Below are 12,521 nucleotides of genomic sequence, written 5' to 3' on the forward strand. Positions count from 1 at the left end.
TGCAGCTGGAGTAAGAAACTTCCCAGGAAATTGTTCTTCTACCTGCAGGAAACACAGGCTGTATTTATCTCATCTGTTGTCTCTCATCTAGAATAAAGTGTGAGACAGTTGAATCCTAGTGACCCACTTTGGTCCTTATAGCTTCTCAGAGTTTGATTTTCCAATTATAAGAGATGCTGAATTTAATTGTTCTGTGCAACCTTAAAAAAAAAAACAACAAACAACAAAGCATAGTTCAGCTGGAAATGAATAACCTGGCTGAAAGAGGAAGATGGGGTTTCCTTGGGAGACTGAAGAGGAGGTGTCTTCATTTGTTTTTTAGACAAGAAAGAAAAGACGCATGAACTGTCCCCCTCAACAATTGCAGAAGAGCCTGAGCCCGTTTCATGTGTTCTGCAAGGAGATGACATCCAGGCGCTTGCAATTAAGGTGGAGGACCTGGAGAAAGTATGTATTTTTACTGATAGAAACAGCTACCTTAACTGACACTCTCCTTTCATTTCGTGTGTTTAACAGAGGAGCCCATCCATTTACCTAAACCAAAACCCATTCTTGGAGTTCAGTTCTCATTCCATTTTGCCTGTCTTGCTTTTTATGACTTGTCAGATCATCAGGTTCAGCTGCTAAAAGTGAAGGATTATAGATTCTTACACAATCTTTTCAAATGGAAGGATAAGTCTTCTGCCTCTTCAAAATTACGTTTCCAACCTTCTGGTCTAATAAATGTGTAAGTTGTTTAGTAACTATCACAGCGTCTCTTCCAAAAGTCGGATCAAACTGTGTGAGCGGAATCATTTGACACCAAGTGACACAGCAGAAAACTATTGGGAATGTGATTTCTAAAACTCTCTTCCCTGCCCCAGTTATAAATCAGAGTCCAGAAGAGTAAGACAGTAACTAAGCTGGTATCTCCGCAGTCATTTAACATGCCACTTATGGGAGGAACCGCCTGTACTGATATGACTTCTCTGCATATCCTAGAAGGCTCAGAAGGAATGAAGGTGGTACCTAACTGCATTGTGACTGTTTATTTTCTGAAGCTCCATGCTCCACACCTTCCCCATGATGCTGGGAGTATTCCAGTTAGAAGGAAATACCTTGTTCGAAAATACCAACCCAAAGAGACAAAGAAGGCGGCACGTTTCCTCGTAGCATATCCTGCTTTCCCAAAGGCACCCAGGGAACCACTGAATTTCTCTGGTAGGGTTGAACTTCACATCTTTGACTTCTGGTTTTGCCGAGTCTGGCTTTATTGACCTGACTCTGGGATTGTTTGGGGTTTTTTTTTTGTGTTGTAGGACCAGGGCTGTTTGATGGCTGTGAAGAGATTCTCCCCCATCACATTTTGGGAAGTCTTCAGGACTTCAAGATGGAAGCCTTGACCAGAGGAAACACTCAGGTTAGTTTGTAAAGTTATGAAAATGCTGCTGTATGGCACTTTTCTAGAGGTGGAGTGCGGTGCCTACAGTACCTTTCGATGTTTTTCAGCACCTGTCAGGAACAGGTCAGGCCTGAGGTGTGGTTTTCCCAGCCTTGTCATACTTTGGGGGAGGGCTTGCCTTTAGAGAAACTGCACCAGCAGGTTTTGGAGTCCTGTGTGCAGAAGGAGGTCATGGAGGGAAGAATTACAGAGGCATCCTCTTCCATATGTGCTTATGCTGATGGCGTCAGGCTTGCAAGGGAAGAGCTGGTGTTGCAGCAATGCCATTGCTGGAGTCTAATTACTCAGATAAATCCTTCCATTGTTTCTGAGTATGTTCCTAATGCCCTGGTTTTGTTCCTCTCAGAGTGATCACGTAAAAGTACTGTCAATCTGAAGAATTCGTTTCTCGTCCCCTCTCCCATTCTCGTTGTGGTGGCAGTGTGTGCATGGAGAGTTTAATTTAATGTTTCCTTTCTCTTCAGATAGCAGATTTTATTGAGATTTCTTGTCAGGATGTTGCTGCAGCAGCTTTAAAAGAGGAACATGGAGGAGAGAAGAAAAAGGGTCATCAGACCCCACTAGCAGAGCACAAAGCTCTCCAGAACTGGCACCGTAATATGGCAATCAGGAAAAAGCAGGAGAAATACCTAGGAGGTGAGAAAGCTGAGGCCTCATTCTGTGAAATTTTGTCTGCAGGTGGGGGAGTTTGATGGCACCACAACAAACTGTAATGGTTATAGCCGGCCAGGGTTAATCCTATTGCTGTTGCGTGTTCTCAGAGCTCCCCACGCTACTAGTGCTAGTGGCTGCTGATGCTGTGGGAAGGTGAGCTGGTGGGTCTGGCTGGGGGACGACAGTGGATTTGGTGGGGGACAGTGTAAGGGGGTTACACGTCAACAATAGGTAAAGGGTGTGCCCTGAAGTGCAGCACCAATGATTTGATGTTCCTTCTTTATAGAAATTCTTCAGAGGCCAGAGAATGAATTGCTGATGAGCATCTCAGAGGATTACAGGCAAATCCAGGAAGAACGTGACCTCATTGACAGGAGTCTCCCTGCCCTGCTTCCTGGAAAGGTGAGAGCCCCACTTGCTCTGCATCGTTATTGCTCTGTTCTTGTGAAAGAGCTAAGACACCAGTGTTATGAGTAACATCTGTGAAGATCAGTCATTGGGTATGTATCAAAGCCACTCTAAGTCCTTTAGCCTAGTGTGCAAACAGAGCTTTCAGTGACTTTAAAAATAAAAACATGAACTGTGCTATCCATGCTAGTCAGAGGAAAGTGGTGCTGTGCTTTGGCTCCTTGCTAACGAACTGCTGTACATGGGCAAGTGCCATTTCTTGATTATCACCGAAGACGGTCATGCACTAAGAAGTGGCATGGGGATGTGCCACAGTTGCTGTTTCAGGGACAGAAAGAGCTGATATCTTCAGGCTTCAATTTTAGTGATTGCCATGGAGAAAGGGGTATGGATAAGTCAGGAGGATTATGGGATTATCCTATGTTAAAATTATTTTTTTACATTTATAGCACTATGAAAGAATTTGCATTTGTGTGAGGCATTATTTTAATATCATCCAACCTTCATGTAGCACTAGATAGAAGAAAGTTCTTTTGTCTTTGACAGCAGCCTGATAGAAATTTTAGCTTGCTCTGCAGAAAGTGATGATTTATAGACTTTTAAAATGTTCATATAGGCAGAGTTATACCCCTCCTCCTTTTTAGCTTCTAGTCGCTGTGAAAATAGCAGGCAGTCGTATTCTCTGAAAGCGTCAGTGGGAGTCTTGTTTTCCGCCCTAGGGCTACCGAAGAGGAAGCGAGTTCTGGAGCCAGCCCGAGCGTATTGGAGATGAGCTCACCGGCCTGACGATGACACTGACTCAGAGAGAACGTGGTTACCTAGAGCCAGTCACTCTTGTGGGGAAACCCCACACTGTCCGGATGGAAACGGGTAAGGGAACGTTACAGAGAGGTGAAATGGGGTCACCCAGAGAAATGGGGTGGAAGTGTGGAGGGAGCAGCAGAAAGAAATAGTGAGTCCTGCGAGTACGGAGGCTCACATTATAGTTGTCCCTTCTGACAGCTGCAGCACAGGCTACTTCCCAGTCATCTGTTGGACCTCCTCTTTAAAACACCATGAGACCAAAGTTTGGCAGAGAGTTAAATTAATAGGCATGTGGGTATGTAGACAGTGAGCTCTTGTATGGGTATTTCCACAGGTCTGAAGCCTCCAAAGAGGATCCCTTTCCATCTAACCTGGGATAAGAGTCTTTTCCTGAAATGTCGACGGCAGGAGCTAAAATCTATCCTAGAGGAGCTAAATTTTTATAAGCCGGTAAGACCAGAGGAGCGAGGACATTCTTTGCATCTCTTGTCAGATGCTGTAGAGTAACATAAAATTGCCAAGAGCTGATCTGAAAAAGCATTAGGAATCTAAAACTTAGCCCCACAGTACTTATCTTGGAAGTTCCCACATTTCCAAAGGGCCACACCCACAAAAGAGCTGTCTAGCCTCCCTAAGTGTTGCATGGAGTGGTCTAGGAGCCTCAGAATAGGACCCCAAACCAGCAGCATGCAGCTGCCAAGACCTAGGCAACAAAAAACCTGCCAAATGCTGGTGTAGGACTTCGATACTTGATTCTGCCTCAGGGCAGAAGGAAGACACCTTTACCCATATGGAAGACATGCATCCAAAATCTCCTGAAGGCAGATAGCCCTTCTTAAAAACTGAACAAACCTCACCTTTTGCTTTCTGAAACCTGGCTCTGGGGATGAGAAACGTGTGTGAAGGAGACTTTTCCCATGCATGCATCATTTGTAGTGGGGAATGCAGTCATCTAGGATTCTTGGGAGACCCAGAGCTGGTTCCTTCCTGTGTCTCTTAAACATTCATGGGATACCTCTAAAAACCGTCGTAGGAGCAAGATATCTCAACTTCACTTTACTTGACTCAGTTTGTACTTTTGTCTGGTATTTTAACTTCCTTTCTATGTAAAAAGAGAAATCATGAGTTGGTCATCTTTCTGTATGTCCAGGATCTGGATGGACTGGAGGTGATTGGTAAAGGGCAGCCTTTCACATCTGTCTCAACAGAGTCTTTTCCACGTTCTACCACTTCTGAAGAGTCTGAGACCTTGTAAGTTTTACTTCATGGCAGAAATAAAGAATTTTGGGTATGTACCATCAGTCTCTAAGGGTATCTTTAACCATTCTTATATGGAACACAGAGGAGTCTCCACTGGGGCACAATAAAAGGCAAATTCTAGTATTAAAGTCATCAGATTTAGGAATCATGCGGTTCCGTCGTGCCTTGGGGCCTCGTGCCTAAGGACCAAAAATCAGAGAAAAGCTCTCGGTGTGGCTCCAGAGCTTACATTAGGCAGGGTGGGGATTCTGCTCTAAATTACCTCCATCTGGCTGTCTCTTTCCAGCCTTCCACTTCCATCATCAATTTGCCTTTTTTCCCCCTCCTGTCCGTCTGTAACAGGCACAACCCGGGCCTCTTCTCCTTATTCAGTCATGTACCCTCAGCCTTCCTCAGGCAGGTATCATTCTTTAATGTTCTGGCTGTCCTATCCTCCTTGATGGTGACAAGTTGGTAGCTGGAGTTTACCACATCTGCAGGGCTCTGTCCCTAACGAGATGATGTGGAAAAGCATTATCCGGGATTATTTCTTACACGGTCTTGTAAATCACCCCTGGTTCTCCCCTCCCTGAAAGTGAATTTCACTCCATGAAAATGCTGGCTCTTGTTTTGTTTAGCAGTGACTCCTCAAGGGATTACCCTGATGTGGTTCCAGAAGCAGTACTGGGTCCATCTTTAGATTTCTGTGGCCAGCCTGCTCGTTGGATCAGCTGCACCACTTCTTGCAGGGTAATTGTGCACTTTTTATTGTTTAGTCAAGCTAAGCCTGCTTGAGTTCCCAAGTCACAGCTGTACAATGAGTGTCACTCCCAGGCCAGAGAATGGGGTATTTATTCTGAGCATAAGAGAGTATCCCTACATTTGCTCCAGAGATCTAGAAGCAGAAAGGGTTGCTCTCTCTGTGGTGTGAAGCTCAGATTCCCAGGCTCGCTCTGTATAATGGCCACTTCATTGGACCTGCCTTACAAGTTCTCCTACCAAGGCTCAACCCTTTATTTGTGGTATGACTTCAGGCAAGATAAATCCTGCCAGATAGAGTAGAAATAGTTATCTATGTCTTTTTCCTCTTCCTCGTAGGATGAAATTGGCATTGCTGCCCGGCTCACCTTTGAGACTTTGGCTGGTGAGAAAGCTGAAAGCTCCCTGGTGGTGAGCAATGATGGCACAGCTGCCATCTGGTATAACTGGATGAGGCTTCCCCAGCAGATTCCCTCCAGAGAAACCAGGGGGAAGAGGATGCAGTGTTTTTACTTTGATACCAGACCAGGTATGAGAGCTGCTGATCTCCGAGACCTTTGTACATAGACCAGAGAGCACGTATTCAGGAGTTATCTGAGATGCTGAGTCTGACTAATGGCGGAGCAAGCCTGTTGGGTGGAAGCCACCCTGGGCGTCAGAGTTGACTCACATCAAAAGAGGTGTGCGAGGCAGGTCCCTTTCATGGGACTTAAAAGGAAAGGAGGTTGCTCCTACTCTGAATGTAAATGGGTGGAATATGGAGAAGTGAATCATTTTCTGATGGCAAACTGGGCATAATCTGCCAGAGAGAGTAGTGAGCTTGCTGTAAAAGGAGCGTGCAGTGGAAATAACACCAGTTCACACTAACAGTTGAACCAGTTCAATAACATATGGTGACAGGGAGTAAATCTGAAAGGACAAAAATAGCTGGATGAAGTGTGATAACAAGCTAAGCTATGGGGAAAGAGAATCATTTTCTGATGGCAAACTGGGCATAATCTGCCAGAGAGAGTAGTGAGCTTGCTGTAAAAGGAGCGTGCAGTGGAAATAACACCAGTTCACACTAACAGTTGAACCAGTTCAATAACATATGGTGACAGGGAGTAAATCTGAAAGGACAAAAATAGCTGGATGAAGTGTGATAACAAGCTAAGCTATGGGGAAAGAGTCAGGGTGGGGCTGGAAAAGGGTCAAGTTAACCAGGCGGTTTCTTGCAGACCAATGCATTTACTCTCTTATTTCAGGTGTAATTTTGCCTGGGGAAACTAGGAAGTTTTCCTTTCTTTTCAAGTCAGAGAGAGCAGGCATTTTCAGCGAGTCGTGGGAATTTAGGACCCATCCTCTGTTATTAGGAGGAGCTCTGCTGCAGGTGACCCTTTGGGGAATTGCTGTGTATGAGGATAAACTGGCTGACGTCAGAGAGAAACTGGAGGTAACCAAGCATGTAACTGGGTAACTGTGAGCTTTGAACTTAATATGCAAATAGAGGATAAGGGTGGGAGTGGATGACATGGTATTTTTATTGCTATGCAATTAGGGCTGAGAGTGAGATGATTATTTATTTGCAGAACATCTGTACATACTTGAGCAGGTTTGCTAAATAAAATGGAAGAACTCTGCAGTCTATTGTAATGTTGTTAATAAAGACATGATTGTGTGTCCTAAACTGCTCACACTGGTTCTTTAAAGAATGAATTTTCTGTTGGTAATGAATTTCATTAGTTACTTAGTGGGGATGGGATTGTGTCGTACGCTATGATGTCAGTTAACGTGTAAATTGAAAATTACACTATGCTTTGAAAAGTATAGTATGGGGGGGATTTGTGGGGTTTGTTTGAAAAGCTGTTTTAAGTATTGCTCTGCTTAGCGGGGTTTGCAGTTATTCTTGTCCTTGAAACCCTATATAATGTATGCACGTGGTTACTAGCGTTGACGTGAATTTGTCTGTGTGTCTGTATATGGAATGGGGACTCACACGTGTTGTTCCTGTTGTGGTGCCTCAGAGTGACCTGGCTGCTCAAGAAGGTGCTACTATAGTAGAAGAGAGTCTGAAGGAAATTCTTGTCCGAATTCGGACCCCAGAGCGCACCCCATCTCCTCTGGATGCCTATGTCATGGAGGAAGAGTTATTCCACCAGAAGAATCCTGAGGTAATGTTTGCTATTTGATGGGCTACACAACTGAAACAGCAGGGAGGGAAGATCTGTGGGGCTGGTGTATCCCTGGATTTCTGGAGCCTGGCATAGTCTGCCATGGTAGCTTTAACAATTAGGCTTGTAGAGGAAAGGCATAGTTCATTTCATGATTTACCTTTTCCCTGTTATCACAGTTGCATTATCAGCATCGAGTGGTAAAGCAGCTGCATGAACTGTGGAGACAGCACATGACTGTTCCTTCAGCCTTTGAGGAGAAAGTGCCCTCGGGCCAGAAGAGGACTGCAGAGGACATGCAGTACCAGGAGAGTACCTCAGAGGCTCTCCATGCTCAGAGCAGCACCACAGAGGTCCCAGGTTGGAAGAACACACTTGAGGAGGCTCCGAGTCAAATTAGGAACGTGGAGGAGGAAGAACTAGGCCCCTCGGGATGGAATCTCTCCTTTGAGGACTTTAAGCAGGTGGTCACCCCTGTTCGCTCTAGTGCTATGACAAGCTGATGGTGTTTTCATTTCAAATAGCGTGGTCTGCCCCGGTGTGAGCCCACCCAAAGGTCTGCTTCCAGTGTGCTGTGAGTTAGAGTTGATTTATGATGTGTGTTGCAGAAAAGCACTTCAGCTCTGCTGACCACGCCCTCAGTGCTCTTGTAAAGAGATTCCCAAGAGAGACTTTGAGGGCTGTTGTGTGAAGAAGAAAAGAGAACTACACAATGTAATAGATATTTTAAGCTCTTCCCCCATTAGCTTTCTGTCATCCCAAGACTGAATGCGGGGGGCAGGCTAATCCTACAGCCTCCTGTGGCTTCCCTAAGGGCTCCTCTCCTTGGAGAGTCGTTCCTATTCATCAGAGCACTAAGGGGGCACTCATGACAGACTGTGGATAAAGTACAGACCTCCCTAGATTAAAGCAAGAGTGGTTTGGATTCTGTCAGCACAGTTTTTCTGTAGTGCTCTCTTGGAAACCTCTCTGCTGCTTTTATAACTAATCTTTACTTTGGGGCCTTCTAGCTTGCTAGAATCCCTGGTCTCCAGCACACCTGTGATGTTGCAAAGGGGCTTACTGTGAATCTAACCAGGGGGTCTGGGATTGCTCCCCAGATCTTGGGTTGCGTGTGCACCTTGGACAAATCCCAGCTGTATAGGAGGCCACACCTGGGTGCATAAGTGCCCAGTGCAACCTGGTTTCAGACTGGTGTCCAGGAAGAGAGCCGTGGTGTGCTCTGTTGAGCTCAGGGTCCACGGACTGGGAATGAAAACTGAGAAGTGCTTGCTCCACGGACCCTGTGTTTTCTCTCACATCAGGCTATAAAGTCAATCCCCGAGGAGGACCAGCGAGAAGAAGCACTGACCCAGCTCAATAAGGCAGCACTGGAGCTGTGTGTTGAACAGAGGCCAACTCAGTCAGACCTTTTGTATCAAACCTGGTGCGTTACCTTTGCAAGATAAAGCTTGTAAATGCATCGTGTGATCAACAGCCTTAGCAAGCTCTGCTGCAAGCATTGTGATTCAGAGTGCAGATAATTATATGAGGTCTAGAAGTCTTCTTTACGCTCTGTTTTTTTTATAGATTAATTGTAGCAGCTGTCTAGGACCCAAATGCCATTTTTATTTTTCTGGAGATAAGTTTAGAATATTAAATTCATTTAATTTTGGGGAGTATACAAGATTATTTCTGGCAAGATTATTCTAGTCTATATTTATGAAACCTTTGGGTAATTTTCTGTACCCTTTTACTTAGATAACTGTATCTTCCCTTATACAGTCTCTCTGTTCTTTACTCAGGCTTTCAGACTATAAACATATCAACAGCTTCTAATTGCTTCTAAATTAGAAGGGTGCAGGTTCCTCTTGGAAAACACAGAGAGCAGGTCGATGCTGATTTACCATCACGTCTCATGTTAAAGTGCAGGAGATCTAGTTTCACAGTAATATGTTCGGGTCCATATGAGCCCATTGGTTTGCAAACCATTGAGACCTCAGAGGGCTCAAACATGAGGAAAGTAATTTAGCGTCCCTCTGCGCAGATTTTCATATGATGGGTGCTATTTTATTGGTTTATTTGGACAGAACAGCTCTCAGCTGTAGGGTGCCTTCGCTCCTGGGCACAGGGTAAAACAAGATGGCAATTGCTGTACTTGTCTCCCTTCTGATTCTGATACTTTTCTCAGTCTCCAGTTGTGGCGTGAAACAATTGATGGTCTGGTGAGTCACTCTCTGAAGCTGAGATCTCTTCTTGGCTTGCCTGAGAAGGACACTTACGTAGATGTTGCTCCAGAGGAAACAGGTAAATGGTAGTTTTAGCACAGCAACTGTTTTCTGTGGACTGTTGGAAATCCAGAAAACGTGGTGAATTTCAACTGAAATGGCAACTTCAGCAGTTTCCCCTCAAAGCTTTTATAACTAAATGTGTCAGAAAAAATGGCAGATTGTGTGATACTAATTGTGATCTGTGGTTTGGTGTCATTAAAAAACCACCACACAAATAAGCCTTTTAATTTAGCTAGATGTAGCCGTGGTTTTCACACAGACTAACCCAGAAAACCCTATCTCACTATTAGCTGTTTTGCAGGCTTGTTCTGATACACGGCTGAGACCTGTTCATTCCTTATTTAAACAAAGTACTCCTCAAGGTATTGTTTTTCAGTGCAGAACAGCTCAGATTAATAAAAAGAGGAAAATACATTGCAAAAGTAATATACTTCCACTGCTTGAGTGTAGTGGGCTTGTCTTTCTGGATGTGAAAATACTGCTTTTGGGTAATGGAAATTGTTTCTTTTGTAGTGGAAGTAAAGCAACCTATAAAAGGAGGAAAGGAAGACAGAATAACCATTAGGAGAGAAAAGAGTTCATATGGTGGTAAGGATAAAGAAGGCAAAAAAAGAACAACAAAGACAGCAGGGAAAATGTGTTGGGATGTCTGTTGAAACCTAAGTGCTGGGGACAGTGTGATCCATTCTGAGGTTCTGTACCCTGAGTTTGAGCTGATTTCCAACCCAGCGAAAGAGGTGCTGCTTCTGGAAGGTGCATCTTGCAACAATCTGAAAGGTGTTCTGACCTATGTCACTTTTTTTTCCTTGTCTGTCCCTAAATAGGAATGGCCGAGCAGCAGGAAGTTAAAAGTAAAAGATGAGAAAAAGCTGAAATCTTCCACTTCATCACAGGAGGTGAAAGAGGGAGCACAGCCTGTGGAAGCTGTAACTATAGATAGAGTAGAAGCTTCTCAGGAGCAGGTGGACCCTATTTTGTTTGGCACATACCAGGAAAAACTTTATATTGAAGTGAGTCTGACCAAAGCTTGTATCTTTGTTTCTTGTTTTTGTTCTTCGCTTGTAAGCTTACATTGAAGCTTAGGTGGTGAGGTAAGCATTTTGTTAAACTCAAAAAACTGACAAACATATGTCCGTAATTCTGTAGCAAGCTAAGTGTGAAATACAAAGTAAGATGGCCTTTATTCCGGCCTGGAATCTGTTAACATAAATCCAGCCATCACATAGCCACATGCGGGATTTCTATCTGGGATGTCTTTAGCATGCTTGTGGACTCTTGAGGGATCAGCAGAATTAATTGTATCTCGGATAATGTTAAACACACTTCATAGCCAGAAAAGTTATTACTCGAGCTAAGCTCTGTTAGCAGGCAGCCACTTTTATGTGGTTGTGTGCATGCCCATACATTAATGTGCTTCTGCATGAGAAACCATCTCTCTGTCTGTCAGTCTTGTCATCAGGATTTCTTCATGTGTTTTCACTGCAACTATCTTCTGTTAATTTCTGCTGCAGGTTTATGGGCTGCTGGATTCAATGGTGAGCAAAATGGTTTCTTTATTTGAGGAACTAAAGAAAAAAGGTGCTCTGAAGTGGGAGAGTGAAGCCCTTTGTAACTAGAAATAGACTTATTTTAAAAAAATAAATAAATAACCACATTTACACAGATCAAGTGGAGATTCTTCTTTCTGAAGTGATGCAGTGATTATAAATACTGGGGTGCCTCTTTTCTGACATGCTGTGATGTGAGACTATTGCTAGATCATCTGTCACTTCTACAGATGATCGCTTGCCAGGAAGAGACAAGGCAAGAAATATCACAGCCTCAGAAACTGTTAAGACTAGAAAATACTGGCATTTCTGCTAAGGAAGAAGAATTTAAAAGTGCCAGTCAACATGAGATTTGTCTTATATTTTTCTCAATCTTGCTTGGCTAGCAGGTGCGTGAGTAGAGAGTGTCCCTTGTACTGATGAGCCCAAGTACCAGGACAGTAACTAAGAAAAATCTATCCTGGTTTTGATCATATTCTTGACTGCCTGTCCAGTCACCTCTCAGGACTTGCTGACAGCAGGCTTCTCTGAGGCATTCAGGATCCCAGTGAAAACGCACTATCCCAAGGGGTGTGCCACCCTGCCTGGTTTTGCACATACGAGTTTATTTCTTGTGCTGATCTTGCTATCTCTTTCCATCCAGCTCAAGGTACCCATGCCCCATTCTGAGCCAGCTCTTACTTGCTTCCTTCCAAGACTAATCACTCTTGAATTAAAATGAGTGAAATTTGTGCCATAAATATTGTGAGCATGGTTAGACCTTGTGTTAGAGCCACGCATTCTGTCTCTGTCAGCCTGCGCGTGCGTCTGGGCTTATCGCCGCTTTCTGTCTGCGTTTCCTTGTGCATCATGACTGGAATGGAGTTTTTTTGTGGAAGCATCCCAAGTCTGAGTGTCGCATGCTCTGCAGCTGGGCTTGGGTCGGAGCAGGTTTCCAAGGCAGGGTCTCTCTCAGTAAAGTGCCGTCTTCCTGCTAAAGCAGCTGGACGGCATTCCCCAGAGAGGCTTTGGCCCTGTAGAGAAATGACATCAGGGTAGATTATTAATTTAGGTTTGTGATACCTTTAGGGTTCTTAGGCAGCAGATACATATCCGTGCTGAGCATTGCTGTTACAAATTCTGTACGTTGCTGTGCAGTTGCACCAGGCGTGTGTGCCTCAGGCACGTGCTCTTTTACGTTGGCAGCCACACTGACACACATCTCAGAGACGCACATAATGTAAAATAATGTTCCTTCTGCAGAACAGTT

At 44.3% G+C, this 12,521-nt stretch overlaps 1 protein-coding gene across 1 annotated transcript; it reads left to right on the forward strand.

Moving 5' to 3' along the window:
* Window positions 1–322: 322 nt before the first annotated feature.
* MYCBPAP (MYCBP associated protein) lies at window positions 323–11,333 on the forward strand (the record flags this gene model as incomplete). Its single annotated transcript, XM_009586049.1, has 18 exons — window positions 323–447; window positions 1,041–1,200; window positions 1,299–1,399; window positions 1,906–2,077; window positions 2,382–2,497; window positions 3,223–3,373; window positions 3,642–3,757; window positions 4,458–4,558; window positions 5,185–5,296; window positions 5,645–5,834; window positions 6,550–6,737; window positions 7,309–7,455; window positions 7,635–7,919; window positions 8,760–8,881; window positions 9,626–9,741; window positions 10,239–10,372; window positions 10,550–10,735; window positions 11,237–11,333. Coding segments are annotated over 18 exons (2,619 nt in total), but the record flags the coding sequence as incomplete, so codon positions are not given.
* Window positions 11,334–12,521: the final 1,188 nt, after the last annotated feature.

Source organism: Fulmarus glacialis, unplaced genomic scaffold (genome assembly GCF_000690835.1).
Source record: "Fulmarus glacialis isolate BGI_N327 unplaced genomic scaffold, ASM69083v1 scaffold23199, whole genome shotgun sequence".
NCBI classification, from domain to species: Eukaryota; Metazoa; Chordata; class Aves; order Procellariiformes; family Procellariidae; genus Fulmarus; species Fulmarus glacialis.